The 21,313-nt window shown below is 48.2% G+C and overlaps 1 protein-coding gene across 1 annotated transcript; it reads left to right on the top strand.

Moving 5' to 3' along the window:
• Positions 1-5,698: 5,698 nt before the first annotated feature.
• Positions 5,699-20,243, top strand: TSPAN16 (tetraspanin 16; the record flags this gene model as incomplete). Its single annotated transcript, XM_080820047.1, has 7 exons — positions 5,699-5,767; positions 9,078-9,275; positions 13,312-13,419; positions 15,764-15,827; positions 15,904-15,920; positions 17,344-17,406; positions 20,202-20,243. The coding sequence occupies 7 exons, from the start codon at positions 5,699-5,701 to the stop codon at positions 20,241-20,243; spliced, it is 561 nt and encodes a 186-aa protein (XP_080676173.1).
• Between the last annotated feature and the right edge of the window lie 1,070 nt (positions 20,244-21,313).

Raw genomic sequence — 21,313 nt, 5'->3', positions numbered from 1 at the left:
TCAAAAGTTATGATGGGTGGGGGGGCGTCTGGGTGGCTCAGTGGGTTGAGCCTCTGCCTTCTGCTTGGGTCATGATCTCAGGGTCCTGGGATTGGACCCCACATCAGGCTCTCTGCTCAGTGGGGAGCCTGCTTCCCCCCCTCTCTCTGCCTGCCTCTCATCCTACTTGTGATCTCTCTATCAAATAAATAAATAAAATAAAATAAATTTTAAAAAAGTTATGATTGCTCTGAAAACCCAACTTTGGAATCTGCTGTGTTGGGATAGTTTTTCCATACCATTGAACTTCCAAGGCTGTGATGGATTCTTTTTTTTTTTTTTAAAGATTTTATTTATTTATTTGACAGACAGAGATCACAAGTAGGCAGAGAGGCAGAGAGAGAGAGGAGGAAGCAGACATCCTGCGGAGCAGAGAGCCCGATGCGGGCCCGATCCCAGGACCCTGGGATCATGACCTGAGCTGAAGGCAGAGGCTTTAACCCACTGAGCCACCCAGGCGCCCCTGGATTCTATATTTTAACGTAAGAAAGACTATGTGTATGTCCTCATGGGCAGAGAGCTGGACAGGAGTCCTGCAATCACCAAAAGGTCTATGTGGTGGTTAAGATTGAGACCCTGGGGGGGCACCTGGGTGGCTCAGTGGGTTAAGCCTCTGCCTTCGGCTCAGGTCATGATCTCAGGGTCCTGGGATCGAGCCCCATGTCGGGCTCTCTGCTCAGCGGGGAGCCTGCTTCCCCCTCTCTCTCTGCCTGCTTCTCTGCCTGCTTGTGATCTCTCTCTCTCTGTTAAATAAATCTTAAAAAAAAAAAAAAAAGATTGAGACCCTGGGATCAAAATCTGACTTTTACCACTTTCTATATGTGACATCACCAAGGTGTTTAGACTTTCATGCCTCAGTTTATCCATCTGTAAAATGGGGATGTATGATTTCATTTATCTCAAAACAACCCTGGGCCCCCCAGTGAATAACTAGCAGAGATTTCCATGTTCCTTCTTAGAGATTTTATTTATTTGAGGGAGAGAGCGAGCACCAGTGGGGGGAGGGGCAGAGGGAGAGGGAGAAGCAGACTCCCTGCTGAGCACGGAGCCCCACATGGGGCTGGATCCCAGGACCCTGGGATCATGATGGGGGAGAGCAGAGGGAGAGGATGTCAAGCAGACTCGACTGAGCACGGAGCCCAACACGGGGCTCCAACTCATGACCCTGATACCTGATCTGAGCTGGAATCAAGAGTCAGATGCTTAACCGACTGAGCCATTCAGGCGCCCCAAGATTTCCATTTTCTTTCTTTTTTTTTTTTTTAAGATTTTATTTGTTTATTTGACAGACAGAGATCACAAGTAGGCAGAGAGGCAGGCAGAGGGAGAGGGGGAAGCAGGCTCCCCACGGAGCAGAGGAACATACCATACTGCCTTCTCAGCAAGTTATAAAAAATAATACCTACGGTACTATATTTTTTACACAAAGTTACAAAACATGCTTGCAATGTTGTCTGCTTTGTCATGATTCACTTGTCCCATTTAGAAGGCATATGTGTTTTATGGAGTTTTCTGCATTTGTGTTCCATTTCCTCATTTTAAAAAAGACTTAAAAAAAAAAAGTCAAATTACGCAAATGAGTTTGGAGCAAAAAACAGATGCCACCACCAGTGTTTTCTTTAAAAAAAAAAAATATTTATTTATTTGTGGGGGGAGGAGCAGAGGGAGAAGGAGAGAAAGAATCCCAGTCAGACCCCCTGCTGAACATGCAGCCAGGCACAGGGCTCGATCTCACGACCCATGAGATCATGAATGGAGCCCAAATCACGAGTGAGATGCTTAACTGACTGAGCTACGCAGGCACCCCTTCTTCTTCTTTTTTTTTTTTTAGTTAATAGAGATTACTTTTTTAAAGTTTTAGGCTTGAAGACTAATTGAATGTGAAGCAGAGAGTTACTACGTGTCTCCTCTCTCCCCAACCCGCAGCTTGCCCTATTATTAACGTCTTGCATTAGCGATCAATTACTTACATCCGATGGACCAATATTGATAAATGAAGGCAAAACGATGTTCCTATGGATGGAACCTGATCCAATATGACTGGTGTCCTCATATGAAGGATTAAGAGGCTGCCTGGGTGGCTCAGTCTACGAGGTGTCTGACTTTGGTACAGGTCATAATCTCAGGGTCCTGGGATCAAGCCGCATGTCCTGTTCTCCACTCAGCGGGGAGTTTGCTGGTCCCTCTGCCCCTCCCCCTGCCTGTGCTGTCTCTCAAATAAATAAATAAAATCTTTTTTTTCTTAAAAAAATTTTTTTTATTAACATATAATGTATTATTAGGCCCAGGGGTACAGGTCTGTGAATCACCAGGTTTACACACTTCACAGCACTCACCATAGCACATACCCTCCAAATTTTTTTTTTTTTTTAAAGAAGAATATTAAGAGACAGATTCTCCCGGAGGGAAGACCTCATGAAGACCATAGAAAAGACGTCCATCGGCAAGCCAAGGAGAGAGACCTCAGGAAAAACCGACCTTGCTTTCCTGCTTTCTTTCCAGACTTTTCAGTTGGGTAGTATTTTCTGACTTCTCACCTCTACCCCCAGTGATTATTAGTAAAATAACTTAACCGATAAAATGGCCCCTTGTTAGGGTCGGATCCAGGTTTTGTAGGACCTAAATGCACAAATATATCAATGCTGTTGATTTTACATGAACAATCAACCAGGTGAACCTACCCCCCCCCAGGCCCCTGTTGGTGGGCTCAGCATAATGCGATACTGGGGTGGGGGGTCACCAACGTGTGTGTATTTAAGATGCTTGATTTTCGGGCTCCTGGGTGGCTCAGTGGGTTAAAGCCTCTGCCTTCAGCTCAGGTCATGATCCCAGTGTCCTGGGATCGAGCCCCACATCGGGCTCTCTGCTCAGCGGGGAGCCTGCTTCCTCTTCTCTCTCTCTCTCTGCCTGCCTCTCTGCCTACTTGTGATCTCTGTCTGTCAAATAAATAAAATCTTTAAAAAAAATTAAAAAAAAAAAAAGATGCTTGATTTTCTTGGCTAGAGTGCTTTTGAAAAACATTTCCTAGGGACACCTTAGGTGGCTCAGTTGGTTAAACATCTGCCTTTGGCTCAGGTCATGATCTCAGGGACCTGAGATGGAGCTCTGCATTGGGCTCCTTGCTCGGTGGGGAGTCAACTTCTCCCTCTCCCTCTGCCCCTCCCCCAACTCATGCTCTCTTCCTCTCCCTCAAATAAATAAATAAAACCTTAAAAAAAAAAATCTCCTAAAATATAACGAAGGAGACCAGGCTGGGGAGAAATGATTTAGGACTATCTTAACACACCTTAAGCTCTATTATTAAGCAAATATTGGAGTAGTTCTATTTCTACAATAATGTTTAAATCTTTTCCTAATGGCTCTATAGCTTCCCTTCAAGAGCAGCTTTTCACGGTTTTCTAGAACCTCTGAACTATCACTGATAGATTGCACTAATTTTCTCTGTTTGTTTGGGTTTTTTGCCAAGCATCTGACATTTTACAATTCGCCGGATGCTTGCACAATTTGTAATTCGCCAGATGCCTGCACAATTCTGTTTCTTCGCACCAATTCAGTTGGCGTGGGATAGGGGGACTTGCAGGGTGCGTCACAGACACACTCCATTTCATCCCTCTGACCCGTGTGGGTCTGGGGCACCGAGGCGCACTTGGCGGTGGCTTGTCTGGGAGACTCTAGTAGGGGCCCACGTACGGCCGCGCTTTCCGCTGATGGCCGCGAGGGGGCGCGAGAGGCCGAGACGCACGCCTGGTCCTTGCCGGTAAGCCGGGGCGGGGCGGGGCGGGGGCGGGGCTGCCGCGCGGGGCTGCCGCGGGGGCGGGGCTTGGAGGAGGTACCTCACGCCTCCATCTAAGGGTCCTGTGTTCCTCTGGCCCGGGCAGGGTCAGCGCTCTTTCAGCCTCCAGTGGGCCTCCCATCCTTCCCACCCTTATTATTTTTTTTTTAATTATTACTTTTATTTATTTATTTATTTGTCAGACAGAGATCACAAGTAGGCAGAGAGGCAGGCAGAGAGAGAGGAGGAAGCAGGCTCCCTGCCAAGCAGGGAACCGGATGTGGGGCTCGATCCCAGGACCCTGGGATCAGGGCCTGAGCCGAAGGCAGAGGCTTTATTTATTTATTTTTTTTTTTATAAAGTGTTTATTTTGTTTTTTGTTGTTGCTTTTTTTTTAAGATTTTATTTATTTATTTATTTGACAGACAGAGATCACAAGTAGGCAGAGAGGCAGGCAGAGAGAGCGGGGGGAAGCAGGCTCCCCGCTAAGCAGGTAGCCCGACGCGGGGCTCGATCCCAGGACCCCAGGATCATGACCCGAGCTGAAGGCAGAGGCTTAACCCACTGAGCCACCCAGGCGCCCCAAGGCAGAGGCTTTAACCCACTAAGCCACCCAGGTGCCCCCTCCCCGCCCTTATTTATCCTTCATTTTCCCGCCCTCTTTGAGCACCAACCTTTCCTGTCCACTTTTGCCCACATTTTCGAGCCCTCATTTGCATTCCTGCGTTTTCCCATGCTCCCTTGCACCTCCATTTTCTCACCATCCTGCACACCCTCATTTTCGGGCCCTCTGCACCTGGCTCTTGGGCTCTTTGTCTCTTTATTTCAGTGAACGTTTAGAGAAAGTCGTGAAAGGACACACTCCTAGATGGGAACGTGGCCCGCAGTCGGGGAGGAGATGGTCACTCCTACGTGCAAATTTTTAGTTCCACATATTCCAAGAAGCAGATAATTTGACAAACATTCGTTAAATTAATTCAAATGTGTGTGCGGGGTGGGGGGGTCTTGATGCCTACTTGCACAATTTTTCCTCTGAAATGCCTGCTATGCACGTCTCATCGGGGCCCGCTGGTCAATGGCACTTGGGCTCAAGGAAATTTGCTTCACCTGCTGGGGCTGAGCAGAGGGAGAAAGGAAAGGTTTTGGCGGGAGTGGGGAGTGGGGCCGGAGTGGGGAGGGTGGAGCGCTGTCAGAGGTTTCTACCTTTATGTCTCTCTTGGAGTTTCAAAGCCCAGCGTTGACCTTGATCCCTGGGTCACCCTGAGCAGTTACCTTGTCCTCTGAGCCCCCTGAGAAGGGTGAGGATGAGTCATGTGAGCGAATGCGGAGGCAGAGGCTTGGGGGACCTGATGGCTTGTAGCCGGATTCTGCTTTCTGGAGCTCCTTCATTCATTCATTCCATATTGATTTCTCAAGCAACTACTGTGTGCCAAGCTTTGGGAACACAACCGTGACTAGGGCAGAGCTCAGGACCCTGCCCACTTGGAGCCCCCAGTCTAGTGGGGGTATTAACCGCAAGAGCGGTCAGTGCTGAACACTATGCCCACAGGGCCCAAGTGGCATCTGGGGGATACCAGGGCAGCCCATCATGCCTTTTCTCCACCCCTGGAGCGGCCTATTTGGAGGATGAGGAACCGGCAGGGGTAGCTCAGGGTACCTGCTTCCTGGGCACAGGGCATCCAATTATGACGTGATAGAGGCTTATGACTGCAGAGGGGTGGCTGCTGGGGCACCTCGCTGGCAGACGATCGGACAGCCAAGAGAGAGAGGGACAAGTCAGCCTTGGTGCCCCTGATCCTAGACCTATACCATCAGGGGAAACAGGAGCCCTGAGGTTTGTTCAGGAAGATGCTGACCTGAACGTCCGGAACCCCCAGTCTGGCCAACATGGATGAAATGCACACTCCGTATTCTTCCCGGAAGAGCCTGTTATCTTTCTTCAATGGCTTCATAGTTGTAAGTATGTCACCACCCAGGCCCTGGGGCTTTGCAGCCCTTCCTCTGTAACTGGCTCCCTCAAAGACAGAAATAAGTTGATCCAAATTCACTGGCATCCAGATCGGTGGTCCCCGGGGAAGCAGGAAAGATGTAGGGCAGACTGACGAGGAGCAGGACACACTGGGAACAGGTGTAGGCTCTGTTCACCCAGAGTCAGTGAAATCAAGCACAGAGGCGTGTGATGGGGGTGCTGGGAAGAAGGGGAGGGGGTTGGGGCTGGGACTGGTGGCAGAAGAAGAGCTTGACTCTAGGTCAAATCCTGTAGAACACTAAGTTGTTTGGGAAGGACAAGAGAGGGTGACTGTTGGGCACTTGGATGGCTCAGTTGTTAAGTGTCTGCCTTCGGCTCAGGTCAGGATTCCAGGGTCCTGGGATTGAGTTCCGCCATCAGGCTCCCTGCTTGGCGGGAAGCCTGCTTCTCGCTCCCCCACTCCCTTTGCTTGTGTTCTCTCTCTGTCAAATAAGTAAATAAAATCTTTAAAAAAAAAAAAAAAGGTAGTGGTTATTTTTTGGGGTCCTTTAAATTTCTCAAAACACCTTTTTTTTCTTTCTATAAAAGCGACCGAAAATGTGCATTGTTAACAAGGATTTGTTTTGGGGTGCCTGGGTGTCACAGTCAGTTAAGCGGCCAACTCTGGATTTTGGCTCGGGTGGTGATCTCCAGGTGGTGAGATCAAGCCCGCCCCCACAACCGTGGGCTGAGCACAGAGTCTGGCTGGGATTCTCTCTCCCTCTGGCCCTCCCCCACTCATCTGTGCTTTCTCTCTCTTTCTCAAATAAATAGATAAATCCTTAAAAAAAAAAAAAAAAAAAGACTCTCAGGCACCAGGGTGTCTCGGTTGGTAAATGTCTGCCTTCGGCTCAGGCTGTGATCCCAAGGTCCTGGGATCTAGTCTCTCATCAGGTCAATGGGGAGCCTGCTTCTCCCTCTCCCCTTCCCCTGCTCATGCTCTCTCTCTCTCTCAAATAAATAAATAAGATCTTTAAAAAAGATCTGTCCCTCCCCCTCTCGAAATAAATATTTTTTCTTTTTAAAGATTTTATTTATTAGATTTTTATTTTAGTTGTTTGCTTGTTATTATTTGCTTATTAGAGCACTGGAGCAGAGTGGGGGAGGGGCCGAGGGAGAGGGAGAAACAGGCTCCCCACTGAGCCAGGAGTCTGACGTGGAGCTCAATCCCAGGACCCCGAGACCATGACCCGAGCCAAGGGCAGATGCTGAACCAACTAAGCCACCCAGGCGCCCCTAAAATAAATCTACAAAAAAAAAAAAAAAGCGATTGTTTTGATAGCAGAATGGCATTAAGGAAAGGTCACCAGGAAAAAGGAGGCTATTAAATATCACTCCTCATCTTGTTACAGGTGTTGTAACATTTTCATGGGAATTAAATGAGATAGAACATTTAAAGAGCTTATGCCTATCATGGGAACAGTGCTGAATAAATACCATCACCACTTTCATACCCTTCCAGATTTTTCTATATACCTTTTAAAAACAGCAAAACGAACGCGGGAAAGCTATTGCTTTACAATCCACTTTTTCCCTTTAAAAAAATTTAACTTCCCGTCCTTTTGGATAGATTTTATTATTTTATTTTATTTATTTTATTATTTATTTATTTATTTATTTATTATTTTATTTTATTTATTTTATTATTATTATTTTTTAAAGATTTTATTTATTTATTTGACAGACAGAGATTACAAGTAGGCAGAGAGGCAGGCAGAGAGAGAAGGAAGCAGGTGCTCCATGGAACATAGAGCCCTATGCGGGGCTCGATCCCAGGACCCTGGGATCATGACCTGAGCGGAAGGCAGAGGCCTTAACCCATTGAGCCACCCAGGCGCCCCTAGATTTTATTTTTTAGGGCAGTTTTAGGGTCATGGCACAATTGAGCAGAAGGTACTGAGATTTCCCATATACCCCTGCTCCACACGTGCACAGCCTCCCCCACTAGCAACACTCCCCCGGAGCAGTAAGTTTGCTACAATTCAATCGATGAACTTCCATGGGCATTATCATCACCCAGAATGCATAGTTTTCATTAGGGTTCACTCTTGGTGTTGTACACTCTATGGCTTTTGACAACGAATCCACCATTTTAGTATTTATGGGGTAGTTCACCATATAATGCTGCTCTGTGCTCCACCCGTCTTCCCCACCTCCCCACTCACCCCTGGCGACCACTGGTCCTCTACCGTCTCCATAGTTCTGCCTTTTCCAGAATGACATATACTTGGAATTGTACACTGCATAAGCTTCTCAGATGGGCTTCTCTCATTCAGCAATATGATTTTGAGTTTCCTTCATATATTTTCATGGCTTGATGGCTCATTTCTTTTTAGTGCTAATTGTCCATTGAATGTACCACAGTTTATCCATTCACCTGCTGAAGGCTGTCTTGGTTGCTTTCCAGTTTTGGCAATGATGAATAAAGCTTCTGGAAACTTCCACGCGCAGGCTTTTGTGCAAACATTAGTTTTCAGCTCAGTTGCATAAATACTAAAGAGCATGACTGCCATATTGGTAAACATTCTCCTCCGACAATAAGGGTCAGACAACTACAGCCTTGTAAATTGAGAGGTAAATGGATAGATGGATATTATTTATTTGTAAATGAAATGTATTTGTTTATGAATTGTGCATGGCTGTCTTTAAGCTACGCTGACAGAGCTGAGTTGTTTCAACAGAGGTCTTATGGCATCCAAAACTCACAGTATCTGGGGCTTTGCGCGTGCGCGAGCGCGCACACACACACACACACACATACACATACACACACACACAGATTGCCAACCCTTGTCCTACAGCATCATTTGAAATAACTGTCTAGAGTCCCATTGCATGGCTGTGCCATGATTTACCTACCCAATCTGTATTATTGATTGCTTCAGGTAGTATCCTCCCTGAGCATTCTAATGCTGAGGTACGTATGTATGTGTCTATGAGGATATCAGATATTACACTGAATATCTACAAATGTAATTTCTAGGTAAAGGGTTTTATTGTAAAACCTTTAAGATTTTAAATATGAATTGCAAAGTGTCCTCCCACACGCCCTCTCCCTTAAAAAACCTTGTTGCCCGGCAACAGTATATAAGAATGTCTCTCCACATCCTCACTAACTCTGGGTATTAACATTCTTTAATGTTTTTGCTGATTTTATTGGCCTCTGCTCTTCCCCTCCCACCCCCTACACACCCTGGGAGAGTTCTATTTGTATACAACTAACAGACTATCTTTTCCTGTCTGATTTCTGTCCTAAAGATGTCTGGTGTGATCCTCATTGGCCTGGGCATCTATGTCAAATTCAGAGGGGCTGTCCTGGCAAGGGTCCTTGGGCTGTCCTCTGCATATCTCCTTAACACTGGCTGTCTGTGCCCAGCAGTGGGCTGCCTCATGGTGCTGCTGGGCTTTGCTGGGTGGTACGGAGCAACCAGAGAAAACAGAGGCGCTCTCTTGTTTGTAAGTTGGATCTGCACCCATCCCCCCAAACTCCCACCCCACCCCCAGGTGAATCCTTCCTTGCACTTATTACAAACCCCTGCTATCAGCATCCCCTATTTTTTGGTGCTTGTGGTATCTCATAGGATGGCATCACATCCATCCATCTTTTCCTTCATGATATATCTCGCTTAGAACTCCTACCCTACCCCAGGCCCTAACATTATAGTCTCCCAGGTTTTCTTCCCATAATTGGAAGTCTTGATTTCTCACTTTGAGCTCTTTGGCTTTTGGGAGTTTGCTTATGTGTGTGTGGTGTGAGGTAGGGGTCAGTCCTCTCCTACCTGCACTAATTTCCATTATCCTTGGGTCTTTCCTGGGCACACTGCTCTGTTCCATCGGCTCATGTGTATGTGTTCCCACTAACACAACACTGCTGCTATCATCATGTCTGCATTAGTACGTGTTCAAGTACATGAGATATGAAAGTTTGGAGCATGAGCAAGCAGACAACGTGTTGCCGATTTTATGCATCTTGCTTATTCTCACATGTAGGCCTTGGCTAACTCCCCAAAGGCCAGCTCCCAGCTTCCCCATTCCCATTTCCCTTAGAATTTTGTCTGAGTGGATTCTCCCACCTTAAGTAAAATTTGTCTCTAGAATTTTTTGTTTTCCTTCCTTACTGTGTTACTGCAAAACTCTGGTTATTTCAATTTGAGGTTTCAGACAGATCCTTAGTGGGGTCACCTTTCAGAGCATAAACAACCTTCACTGTTAAAAGCACCCTGCCCCCACCCTCCTTCTCCCTGAAGCTTTATCATCTCGTTTTCTTTCTTAATTACTCCACTCAGCAAATATTTATTGGACAGGTCCTGTGCCTGAAAAATTCCATTTCATTTTCAGTAAGATGTGGACGTTATTTTATTCATAGTTTAGCTTGGAGGAATCAAAGAGTCCTCACCCCCTACATCCAGCCCACCAGAGAATCTAATTGATTTTACCCTTTCCATCTGTCCCTCCAAAGCCTCTGAGATCTCACTCAGAAAAGCAAAATTGTTTTTTATGGTGTTGGGAGCCACAGAGGATTCTGAGCACTGAGGGATGCGCCCGGACTCAGGGGCTCACAAGCGCCCTCTGGTGGTCATTGGAGGAACAGAGTGTGGGGGACGAGGGCCCGTCTGAGAGAGGAGGGTGGAGGGACTGTGCTGGTCTAGATGGGAGAAAGTGGGGGCTGGGCCGAGTGAGGCTGTGAAGCCGGGGAGAAGTGGGCAGATTAGGGATAGATTCTGAAGATGAAACCTCTAGGCCATATGGACTCCTGGATATCTATCCAGCCACCTTGGTCGCCTAGAGGCAGGGAGGTAGTAATATTAATATTAATCCCCACAATCTATTACATGAACCACTTGTCGGGGGTCCCACAACTGCTAAGCCCTGCATCCACGTTTGTCCCTGTGGGCCCTGGCGTCGCCAGGTGTGTATCCATGGCGTGTTCCTGCCTTTCCATATCAGGACTAGGTAAGCCCAGCCATGGGATGGTCTGGCAACTCAGAGCCTCAATTAGCAAACACATTTTAATAATCATAATCAACTAGATGAAAGGAGAGCCAGGAGCTGACCTGCTTTGCCCCCATCTGGCCTCCAGACGCTCTCCAGAACTTACGGATGCCCCTTGAGCTGGTCCCATGCTCACATTGTATCTACAGGGAAACTGAGGCCCAGACTGAGCAGCAGGTTCTTGATGGGTGACTTCAGGACATCCCCTCTGCTGGCTGTCTTTCTCATTGTTTTCCATGGGGCTTGTGAATTTTGCCTGAAACATAGGCCAGCAAACGTAAGTTCCTCCCACCTCCCCACTAACCCTGCAGCCACCGACCTCTCACCAGGCATCTTCCCTACAGCGCCCCCCCCCAGCCCGCCCCATTTGCAAGAGTTCTCGCCTGCTTCTCCTCCCCTCCTCCTGTCTCCATTCTGTCCTTTCCACCGACCCTCCTGTGTCACCACGGGCGCCAGCTGTCAATGCACAGAGCCTTTACTGACCTGGAGGTCCCCTCCTAGGGTCTCCCTGGTGCCCAGAAAATGCAGGACATGAAATGGAGCTCCAGCTAGTGGTTCCAAGAACACCTCGGTGTCGGCATCCTGCACGACATGCAGGAAAACGCCCCGTGAAAGAAAGCAGCTCCACACCCCGCCCGGGGCTGAGTTCTTAACAAACTGAAGAAGCCACAAGACCTTGGGGTTGGGGGAGGGACTGTCCCCAACCCTGCAGGGACACTGGCTGAGCAGGCTCCCAGCCTCCTCCGGCCCCTCTGTGTCTTCCAGTGTCTCCTGTCCACGGTTACCATTCTCACCGTTGAAATCATAGTTGTCGCCGCCGTGGTCCTCGCCCTATTCCACATTGCGAGTTCGGTGCCGTTGTTCCCACCCCGCATTAGAAAGAAATCCAATAGCTATAGGCACTGCCCTTCCCCCCAGGAGCCATCCACAGAGTGATACCTGGCCCATGGGGCCGCAGATCGGGCCTCCAGACGTGGGGCGAAGAACCAAAACCCTCCGCCGTCCCCTCGAAGGCTCCAGGAGACGGGCCGAGTTAATTTCATTCACCATCTCCCTGGCGCTTGGTGTCGAAGCAATGGGCAAAGCTGTGAAAGCTGCTGGGGTTTTGAAAGGTGTCAGAAACAGAGGGCTATTGAGCCAAACCCGCCAAAATGACAAAGCACGGATGCTTTGACCCAGCTATCCCATCCCTAGAAATCATCCAAGCATTTGCTCGCTGGGGCCCCGAAGGACGTATATACCAGGATAGGCGGGAGATTGTAAGCATCGGTAGAAGGGTGGTTCATTTATACTGAAGTTCTTGGATTATTTGAGGGGGGATCCCAGGAGGGACCTGGAGGGACCGGGGGAGGTGAGGCAGGGAAGGGAACGCTGCCCATAAAGGAGGACCCTGTTGGGCAGTTGGGCTCAGTCCTGTGGGGGGAAGGGGGCATCTGGGAGCAGCACTGAACAGGGGGCTGTTTTCCACTCGACTGGCGAGTGAGCGGCAATACTGATTCACCTCCCATCAGTGTTGCTTGAGGGCACGCGTGGGCTGAGAGGCCACACAGGGAGCCCTCGGCTGCTGGCAGCGGGAAGCCAGACCCATGCGCCCAGAAATGACAAATCCCACTGGTACCAGGAGCCACTGCTAGTCTTGCTAACAACAGCCAGACGAGGAACCACGAGAATAGGATAAAGCAGGGAGAAGAATAATGAGACTACGCTTGGCTTTGACACACATCGAATATCTCTTCGGGGACACAGGAAACAGTCACCGTCCCCGTAGTGGAGTGGGAGGAACTGGTTGGCTGGGAGAAAAAGGTGGGAGGGAGACTTTTCGCCGTCTACCCCTCTGTGCTTTGTGGATTTGGAACCCATGTGACTCTTTACCTCATCCAGAAAACTTTTTAATTTAGACCTTGATTTAAAAAATAGAACATGGAATTTGCCCCTTTTGTGCAGCGATTGATTCAGTTGCTAAAGATGATCTTCAAATCTTTAATTGCATTCCAGCCAAATGGGGGAGGGGGGCGGAGCAGGCATGTGGGTGATTCAGAAGAGCAGATGATTCAAGTTTGTGGTGGGTACGACCAGATGCACGGAGCTCGAGACCCACGCTCTTCCCCATGTCCCTCTCTCGGGGGTGATGGCAGCCAGAATTTGTCCTCCTCCGGTGCAGACTCATAGCTGGGGGCGGGGGGGACTGTGAAAGAAATAAAAGAAAGCAGAAGGGAGGGCACCTGGGTGGCTCAGTTGGTTAAGTGGTTAAGCCTCTGCCTTGGGCTCAGGTCATGATCTCAGGGTCCCGGGTTCGAGCCCCACATGGGGGAGTCTGCTGATCACTCTCGCTCTGCCCCTCCCCCCACCCATTCTCTCTCTTTCTCTCTCTCTGAAATAAATAAAGTCTTGAAAGAAAGCAGAAGGGGAACCCCACCCACCTGCTCTGTCCCCAGGAAACCTCCCCACAGGGGGCACCTTGCTGTTTTGTGGGCCCATCACTTCTAGTTTCATCTATGAGGTTCAAGAAATGGCCTTGGAGCACATCTTCGCGACCCTGAGGAAGAATTACAGAGGTTACAATGAGCCAGATGACTGCTCCACAGAATGGGACTTGGTCACGGAGAAGGTGAGTTCCATCCACATCCCGGTGTGTGTTATCATGGTACAAGACCCCTAACATAAACTGGCATTCTTTTTTTTTTTTTTAAAGATTATTTATTTATTTGACAGACAGAGATCACAAGTAGGCAGAGAGGCAGGCAGAGAGAGAGGGGAAAGCAGGCTCCCTGCTGAGCAGAGAGCCCGATGCGGGGCTCGATCCCAGGACCCTGAGATCATGACCTGAGCCAAAGGCAGAGGCTTTAACCCACTGAACCACCCAGGTGCCCCATAAACTGGCATTCTTAACCATCTTTAAGACTCCAGTTCAGGGTATCAAGTACATTCATGTGGTTATGCGACCATCACCACCCTCCACCACCTCCCACCCACCATTCTACTTCCTGTCCCTGTGAATGTCACTCCGCTGGGGATCTCATGAAAATGGAATCCTGCAATATTTGTCCTTTCGTGACTGGCTTATCTCACTGAGCATAATGTCTTCCAGGTTGTAAGCATGGGTCAGAATCTCCTTCCTTTTTAAGGCGGAATCACCTTCCATTGTACAGAGATATACCACATTTGATTCATCCATTCCCCTATCAGTGAACACTTCAGTTATTCCCACCTTTTATCTATTGCGGATATTGCGCACGAACATGGGCATACGCTTATCTCTTCAAGTCTCTGTTCAGTTCTTTTGGGAATGCATATGGGAATGAAATTCCTGGATCATCTGATATTTCTCTGTTTAATTTTTTTGAGGGATTTCCATACAGTTTTCCACTGCAGCTGAACCATTTCACGTTCTCATCAATAATACACAAGGGATGGGGTGTCTGGGGCTCAGTGCGTTAAAGCCTCTGCCTTCGGCTCAGGTCATGATCCCGGGGTCCTGGGATCGAGCGCCACATTGGGCTCTCTGCTCAGTAGGGAGCCTGCTTCCTCCTCTCTCTCTGCCTGTCTCTCTGCCTACTTGTGATCTCTCTGTCAAATAAATAAATAAAAAATCTTAATAATGCACAAGGGTACTAGTTGCTCGGCACCTTTGCCAACATTTGTTATTCTCTCTCTCTCTCTCTTTTTTAAAATTTTATTTATTTATTTGACAGACAAAGATCACAAGTAAACAGAGAGAGGGAGGGGGGAAGCAGGCTCCCTGCCCAGCAGATAGCTTGATGCGGGCGGGGCTCGATCCCAGGACCCTGAGACCATGACCTGAGCTGAAGGCAGTTTTTTTTTTTTTTTTTTTAAGATTTATTTATTCAGGGGCACCTGGGTGGCTCAATGGGTTAAAGCCTCTGCCTTTGGCTCGGGTCATGATCCCGGGGTCCTGGGATCGAGCCCCACGTCGGGCTCTCTGCTTGGCGGGGACCCTGCTTCCTCCTCTCTCTTTCTGCCTGCCTCTCTGCCTACTCATGATTTCTGCCTGTCAAATAAATAAATAAAATCTTTTTTAAAAAAAGATTTATTTATTCATTTATTTGACAGAGAGATCTCAAGTAGGCAGAGAGGCAGGCAGAGAAAGGGGGGGGGAAGCAGGCTCCCTGCTGAGCAGGGAGCCCGATGTGGGGCTCCATCCCAGGACCCTGAGACCATGACCTGAGCCAAAGGCAGAGGCTTAAGCCACTGAGTCACACAGGCGCCCCTCTCCCTCTTTTTCCAATAACCATCCTCCCGGGGTGGGAGGCGGTGGCGTTTACTTCTTGAGTCTTGGTGTTTAAGGAGCAGGAACTGCCTGCCTGTGTCATCGGAAGCTCCTGGGGCAGGTAGTTTAGAAGGGGCTCCTGAGGCCGGGGAGAGTTTGGAAGGAAAAAGCATTGTCTGTCTCTAGGATTGTTTCACCTCTGAGTTTTGGGCGCGGGAACTGCGGTGGGGTCACGGGCAGGCTTGGGAGGCAGCCCACAATGGGTAGGGGGCTTCCGGCATCCCAGTTTTGGCTGCCGAGGCTTGAGATGGTGGAGAACATGTTTCATTCATTCTTACAGCCCTTCTGCTAATCTTTATTGAGCACCTACTGTGTGCTGGGCACTATTCAGGGCTCTGGGGACAGAGTGAGGGGATCAGTGTGGCTGGAGCTGAGTGAGTAAAGGGGGTGGGGTGGGAGCAGAGGAAGGCCTAGGGGCGACCGCGCAGGCAGATCGTGCCAGGCCTTGGAGGCCGCGGTGAGGCATTCAGCTTTTACCCCAAGTCAGATGACAGCCATGAAGGGTTCTGAGCCGTGATGGGCTGGAGTAAGGGAGGCTTTCGGCACAAGCCCCAGAATAGCATGATTGCTCTAGACAGTAGCCATGGTGACTGTGATTTCTATTGTTTTTTATTATTTTGATGTTTGAAAGGGAGTCTTCAAGTGATTATTCTCCTCTCTGCAGCAGAAGTGCCGTGGGAAGAAGAACTACACAGATCTTTCCATCTTCTCCTTTGAAATGAAAACTGGTTGGTTACTCCTGCCCCAGGAGCCGTGGTAAATCCATCAGGACCACAGTCTGCAACAGGTGCAATGTGTCCACAGACATCACCCACCAGGAGGTAACTCAAGACTTTGTTGGGTGTCATCTAGGTAAACCCCAAGGGCTGGTGACTTTTAGAAAAATTGCATATTTGCCGGAACCCCAGCGAGAGGGGTCAAGAGCTAAAGAGAACGACTGTCATTGGGTGTTCACTTCATTCTGACTACACAGCCTTAGGGGCTCAGTGTTCCCATCCTCATGTCTCCTATGGGGAAACTGAGGTTCAGGGAGGGGACAGTTCAATGTCGGTTTAAGTGGCTTTGGTGGAACTGGGTTTGGCCTGAGTCCGTTCCCTGGGCTACACTGCCTGCCTTACAGAGGGCTTAAGATATAGCAGTAATGATGAACAATGATCATTCTAGGAGAGTGATAGCTCCCACAGGGCCGGACATTCACTTGGTGAATTCCGTCCCCATCACATATCATGAGGTGGGGAGTGCTTTTCTCCCATTTTATAGATGAGGAGACTGAGGCACAGAAAGTTTCCCAGCGCTTACTCACCACATGACAGTGTTATCGCTGTATTTATTACCTGTGCTCACCACTCAAATGGTAGCCCCACCAGGCAGGAATTATATCTGTTTTGTACATCGCTGGGTTCCCAGTGCTTAGCTCACAGGAGACACTTAATCAATGCATATTAAGTAAAGGGGGCATTGAACCCGGTCAAGCTCAAGGCAACTCAAGCTTCCAGAACCAAGAATTGCCAGGGGCCTAGAAAGGGGAGCATGTCTGTGACTGCAGGGGGGGAAATGGAGGCCCCATCGCCCCACCCACTGTGTCTGGTCTCTTAATTTCTCTGAAACTGTTTCTTCACCCACAAAACAGAAAAAGGAATAGTACCCACTTCATGAGGTTAGAGTGATAAATAAGTGAGAAAACACATGTAAATAGCTGAGAAGTTGCTAAATACATGTTAGCCTTTCTGTTCATATGTAAAGAGCACCCAGAAATAACTAACAGTTACTGAATACTGGCTCTCAGCCCACTGTTATGTACTTCATGTAGATTTTTTTCTCTTGATCCTCACAAAAATCTTGGGTGGGAGATCCAGTGGGTCCCGTTTACAGTTGGGGAAACTGAGGCACAGAGTGATATGTCACTTCTCCAGGGTCACATAGCTAGCAATAACTTGGGACATCTGGTCATACTCTTATTCACCACACTTGGAGGTCACAACAGATAGATACTGGGGAGTAAGTGTATGTTCTGGGTGAGGCGAGGGAACGAGGAGGCCAGGGAAGATGCTGGGAGAGGGGAAGCAGTCAAGTGAGAAGGAGCCAAGATCCTTGTGGCTTTGTCCCCTTCTCCTGCCTGAATCTAAGAGGAATTTCATTGGCCCAAGGAGTGGGGCTAATGGGAACGTGAGAGTCCAGAAGCCCTTAGCCAGGTCCTGCCTGCTTTGATATTTGTACCCTCAGGGCTGTTCCCTCAAGGTCTAGACAATAACCAAGACTCAGAGCTTCAACTTGAGTGGGGGCTCACTGGAGGCAGCAGTGATACCGGTAAGGTCTAGGACCTTTGGAACACACTGAGCTCTTTTATTGAGCACCTACTGTGTGCCAAGCACTGTTCTGGCCCCTGGGGATTTCTGCCATTCAAGTGGGCATGGGGGATGGATGATCGTTTCAGTTAAAGATTCCTTCTGGGAAGGGAGTAAAGCAGGGTGACAGGATCAGGGAGGGAATCAGGGATGACTTCCCTGAGGAGGTGACATTTGATCAGTGACCTGAGGAGATGAGGGATAACCATGTGCATATGTGGGAGAAGATGGAGGAAACAGCTGGTGCAAAGGCCATGGGGTAGCAATACACTTGGCTTATTCACAGACCAGGGGGGAGGCCCCTGTGGCTGGGGCAGGGTGAGTGAGAAGAGGGGTAGGGGGAGATGAGGGCAGGGAACTGAGTGGGTAGATCACAAAAGACCTTGTAGGGTGCAGAGAGGGGTTTGACGTTTATTCTGAGTAGGATGGAAAGTCATTAGAAGAGTTTTAATATTCACTTTTTCACTCCACAAACCTTACTGAGCACCTCCTTTGACCAGGTGTTGTTGTAGGCAGAGTGGATACAACAATGAACTCCACAGGCAAAAATCTCTGCCCTCGTGAGCATTCTAATCAGCAGCGAAAGGCAAGAAATATGATTTTTTCAATTGGGCAATTTACTGTATGGTAGTGATACTTTTTTTTTTTTATTTTTGAGAGACTTAGAGAGAGAGCATGAGCAGGGGAAGGGGCAGAGAGAGAGGAAGAACCTCAAGAATCCACACTGAGCTCCCGAGGTCCATCCCAGAACTGAATTTCCTTTTCCTACTTCATTTAAAGATTTTATTTATTTATTTGACAGGGAGAGAGAGATCACAAGTAGGCAGAGAGGCAGGCAGAGAGAGAGGGGGAAGCAGGCTCTCTGCTGAGCAGAGAGCTGATTCAGGGCTTGATCCCAGGACCCTGGGACATGACCTGAGCCAAAGGCAGAGGCTTAATCCACTGAGCCACCCAGGCACCCCCTCCTACCTCATTTAAAAGACAACTGTAGGGACGCCCGGGTGGCTCAGTCGGTTAAGCCTCTGCCTTCGGGTTGGGTCGTGATCCTGGAATCCTGGGATGATGCCCCGGGGTTTGGCTCCCTGTTCAGCAGGAAGCCTGCTTCTCCCTTTCCCAATCCCCCTGCTTGTGTTCCCTCTATCACTGTCTCTCTCTGTCAAATGAATATATAAAAATCCTTAAAATAATAAATAAAAGACATCTGCACAAGGCAATACCTACAAAACTGTGTTTACTGACTGATACTAAGATGTAACTTATATGACCACAATAGCACAAAGAAGGGTGGAGAGAAAAGAGACATATAGGAGTAGAGTTTGGATATGCTACTGAAATTCATTTAGTATTGGTCTAAACTAGATTGTGAACAGTTACGATGTCAACTGTAGTCCCCAGGGCAACCGCTAAGAAACAAACTTTAAAATCCAGCAAAAGAAACAAGGGCATAAAAACGCTGTACTAGAAAGTACTTAACGTCAAAGAAAGTTGAGGTGAGCAATAGAACAAGGACAAAACCCAAATGGAAAACAAATAGCGAAATGGCATATGTAAATCTTACCTTCCAATAGTTACGTTGAAGATGAGGGGGGGCGCCTGGGTGGCTCAGTGGGTTAAGCCTCTGCCTTCGGCTCAGGTCATGATCTCAGGGTCCTGAGATAGAGCTCTGCATAGGGTTCTCTGCTCAGCGGGGAGCCTGCTTCCCCCTCCCTCTCTGCCTGCCTCTCTGCCTACTTGTGATCTCTCTCTCTCTCTCAAATACATATATAAAAAATCTTTTTTAAAAAAGTGAAAAAAAAGATGAAGGGATTACACCACTTAACCATACACTTTAGAAAGGCGAATTGTATGATATATGAATTTTCTCGATAAAACTCTCATTTTGTTAAAAAAAATTAAAAAAGCCTCCATCCCTCTGGGCCCCCAGGAAGTTGTTTTGTTTTGTTTTGTTTTTACTCAGGCGCTTCCCCCAGATTGATTTGCGAGATGCAATAGTGTTCTGCAGATCACTGCCAGCTGAGATTCATATGATCTGTTATTTTTAAAATGGGTATTTTTTTTTTCACCGTACAAATTTATATTGAATATATGTTTGCAAACTGTACCACGTTCTCTTCTCCAAGGAGGTCATAATAGTCCAGATCGCAGCAGGAAACAGAATGCAGCCCCCAGGTGGTCCTTTTAAGTTTTCAGGGGTTTCCTTGCTGAAGTGTGAGGTGCCGAGGGGCTAGCAACAGAGGGAGATTTTACTTCTCCTGGGCCTGAAGGTGGGGAAAGCAAGAGCCAAGGAAGAGGGGTCATCTGCCCGCAGCTGCCGTCTCGAAAAGCTCCGGGCGGACAGGAGAGAGGAAGCAGCCGGGAAGAAATACTCCAACTTTTCCTCCAAGCTTCTCATCTCCTGCAGGTGTTTTCTATTGGGCAAACCTAACCGGAAGTGAAAGGGCAGGGGTTTCTGGGAAATGTAGTTCGCAGGACCCAAGGTAGGGCAGAAGAGGGTGTTGATAAGATCTGTGGGAAACAAAGGGAAAATGAAAAAAGTCTGCTCACGACTGAGATTGATTGTGGAAAAAGGTTCATAGTGACTCCAGCCTGACTATGGGGGTGTGGGTGTGGGTGGGGGTGGGGAGATTTGGCTCTCTGTAAAACCCTGCCCTTCACTTTCTGGAGGAAGATGCTCCAGTCCCCCTCTCCGTCTATCCAAATTGCTCTGGGTTCGAGAGGTCCTTCGAGTTGGTTCAAAATTTCTTTCTTCCATTTCAGCTGCCAGGAATTCTTGCCACTTCGCTGCTATTTATCAAATGAGGCTGACAGAGCCAGGGGGATGACGGGACAACCTGACTTACCTGGCTGCTGGAGATTCTGTCTCATTATTATTTCTCTGTGGCCCTCACTGTTTTTGGAAGGAAGATTGGTAATAAAAGATTCTGGAAAGCCCTGTTATCCTGACTCCTTTTTCCTTTATTTTTTATGCCCCTGGTAATGGTTTTAGCCCTAAGTACCCGAATGGGATGATATGGCCTCCCTTCTCATGCAATTGTCTTGTTTTTATACATTTGTGGGAATAAAAACCCCAAACATTCACACACACAAAAACAAAAGAACTTGCCCAAAGAAATTCCTATATACCCATCACCCAGATTCAAGAATCATGTAGCGTCTGACATGTTTGTTTCATGATCCCCTTTTTCCCCTTGATGAAGTATTTAGAAACCAATCCCAGACAATGTCACTTTGCCCCTCATACTTCAGTACACAGAGATCTCTAAAAATGTATACAACTGTGTCAACCCCAATACTATCATCACACCTTGACTAAATGTTTGTGTCCCCCTGCCCCAAATTCCTATGTTGAAAATGAATCCCCAACGTGATAGTCTTGGGAGGTGGGGCCTCTGGGAAGTGAGTAGGTCATGAAGGCTGAGCCCTCACCAATGGATTAGTACCTTATAGAAGAGAGACCAGAGAAAGCTTCTTTGCTGCTGAGGACACTGCAGAAAAACCCAGCCATCTATGACCCAGGACACTGGTCTTCACCAGACACTGAATCTGCTGGCGCCTTGGTCTTTTTTTTTTTTAAGATCTTATTTATCTACTTGACAGGCAGAGATCACAAGGAGGCAGAGAGGCATCAGAGAGAGAGAGGAAGCAGGCTCCCCGCTGAGCAGAGAGGCGATGCGGGGCTCGATCCCAGGACCCTGGGATCACGACCAGAGTCCCAGGCAGAGGCTTTAACCCACTGAGCCACCCAGGCACCCGTGGCACCTTGATCTTGAACTTCCCAGCCTATGGACCTGAAAGAAGTGTCTGTTGTTTGTAAGCCACACAAATGAACCAAGGCAGCACCTTAGAGAATTAACAACCATTCCTTGTTA

The sequence above is a fragment of the Martes martes genome, assembly GCF_963455335.1.
Source record: "Martes martes genome assembly, chromosome: 1".
Lineage (NCBI taxonomy): Eukaryota > Metazoa > Chordata > Mammalia > Carnivora > Mustelidae > Martes > Martes martes.
This window is presented reverse-complemented; position numbering and strand designations above follow the sequence as displayed.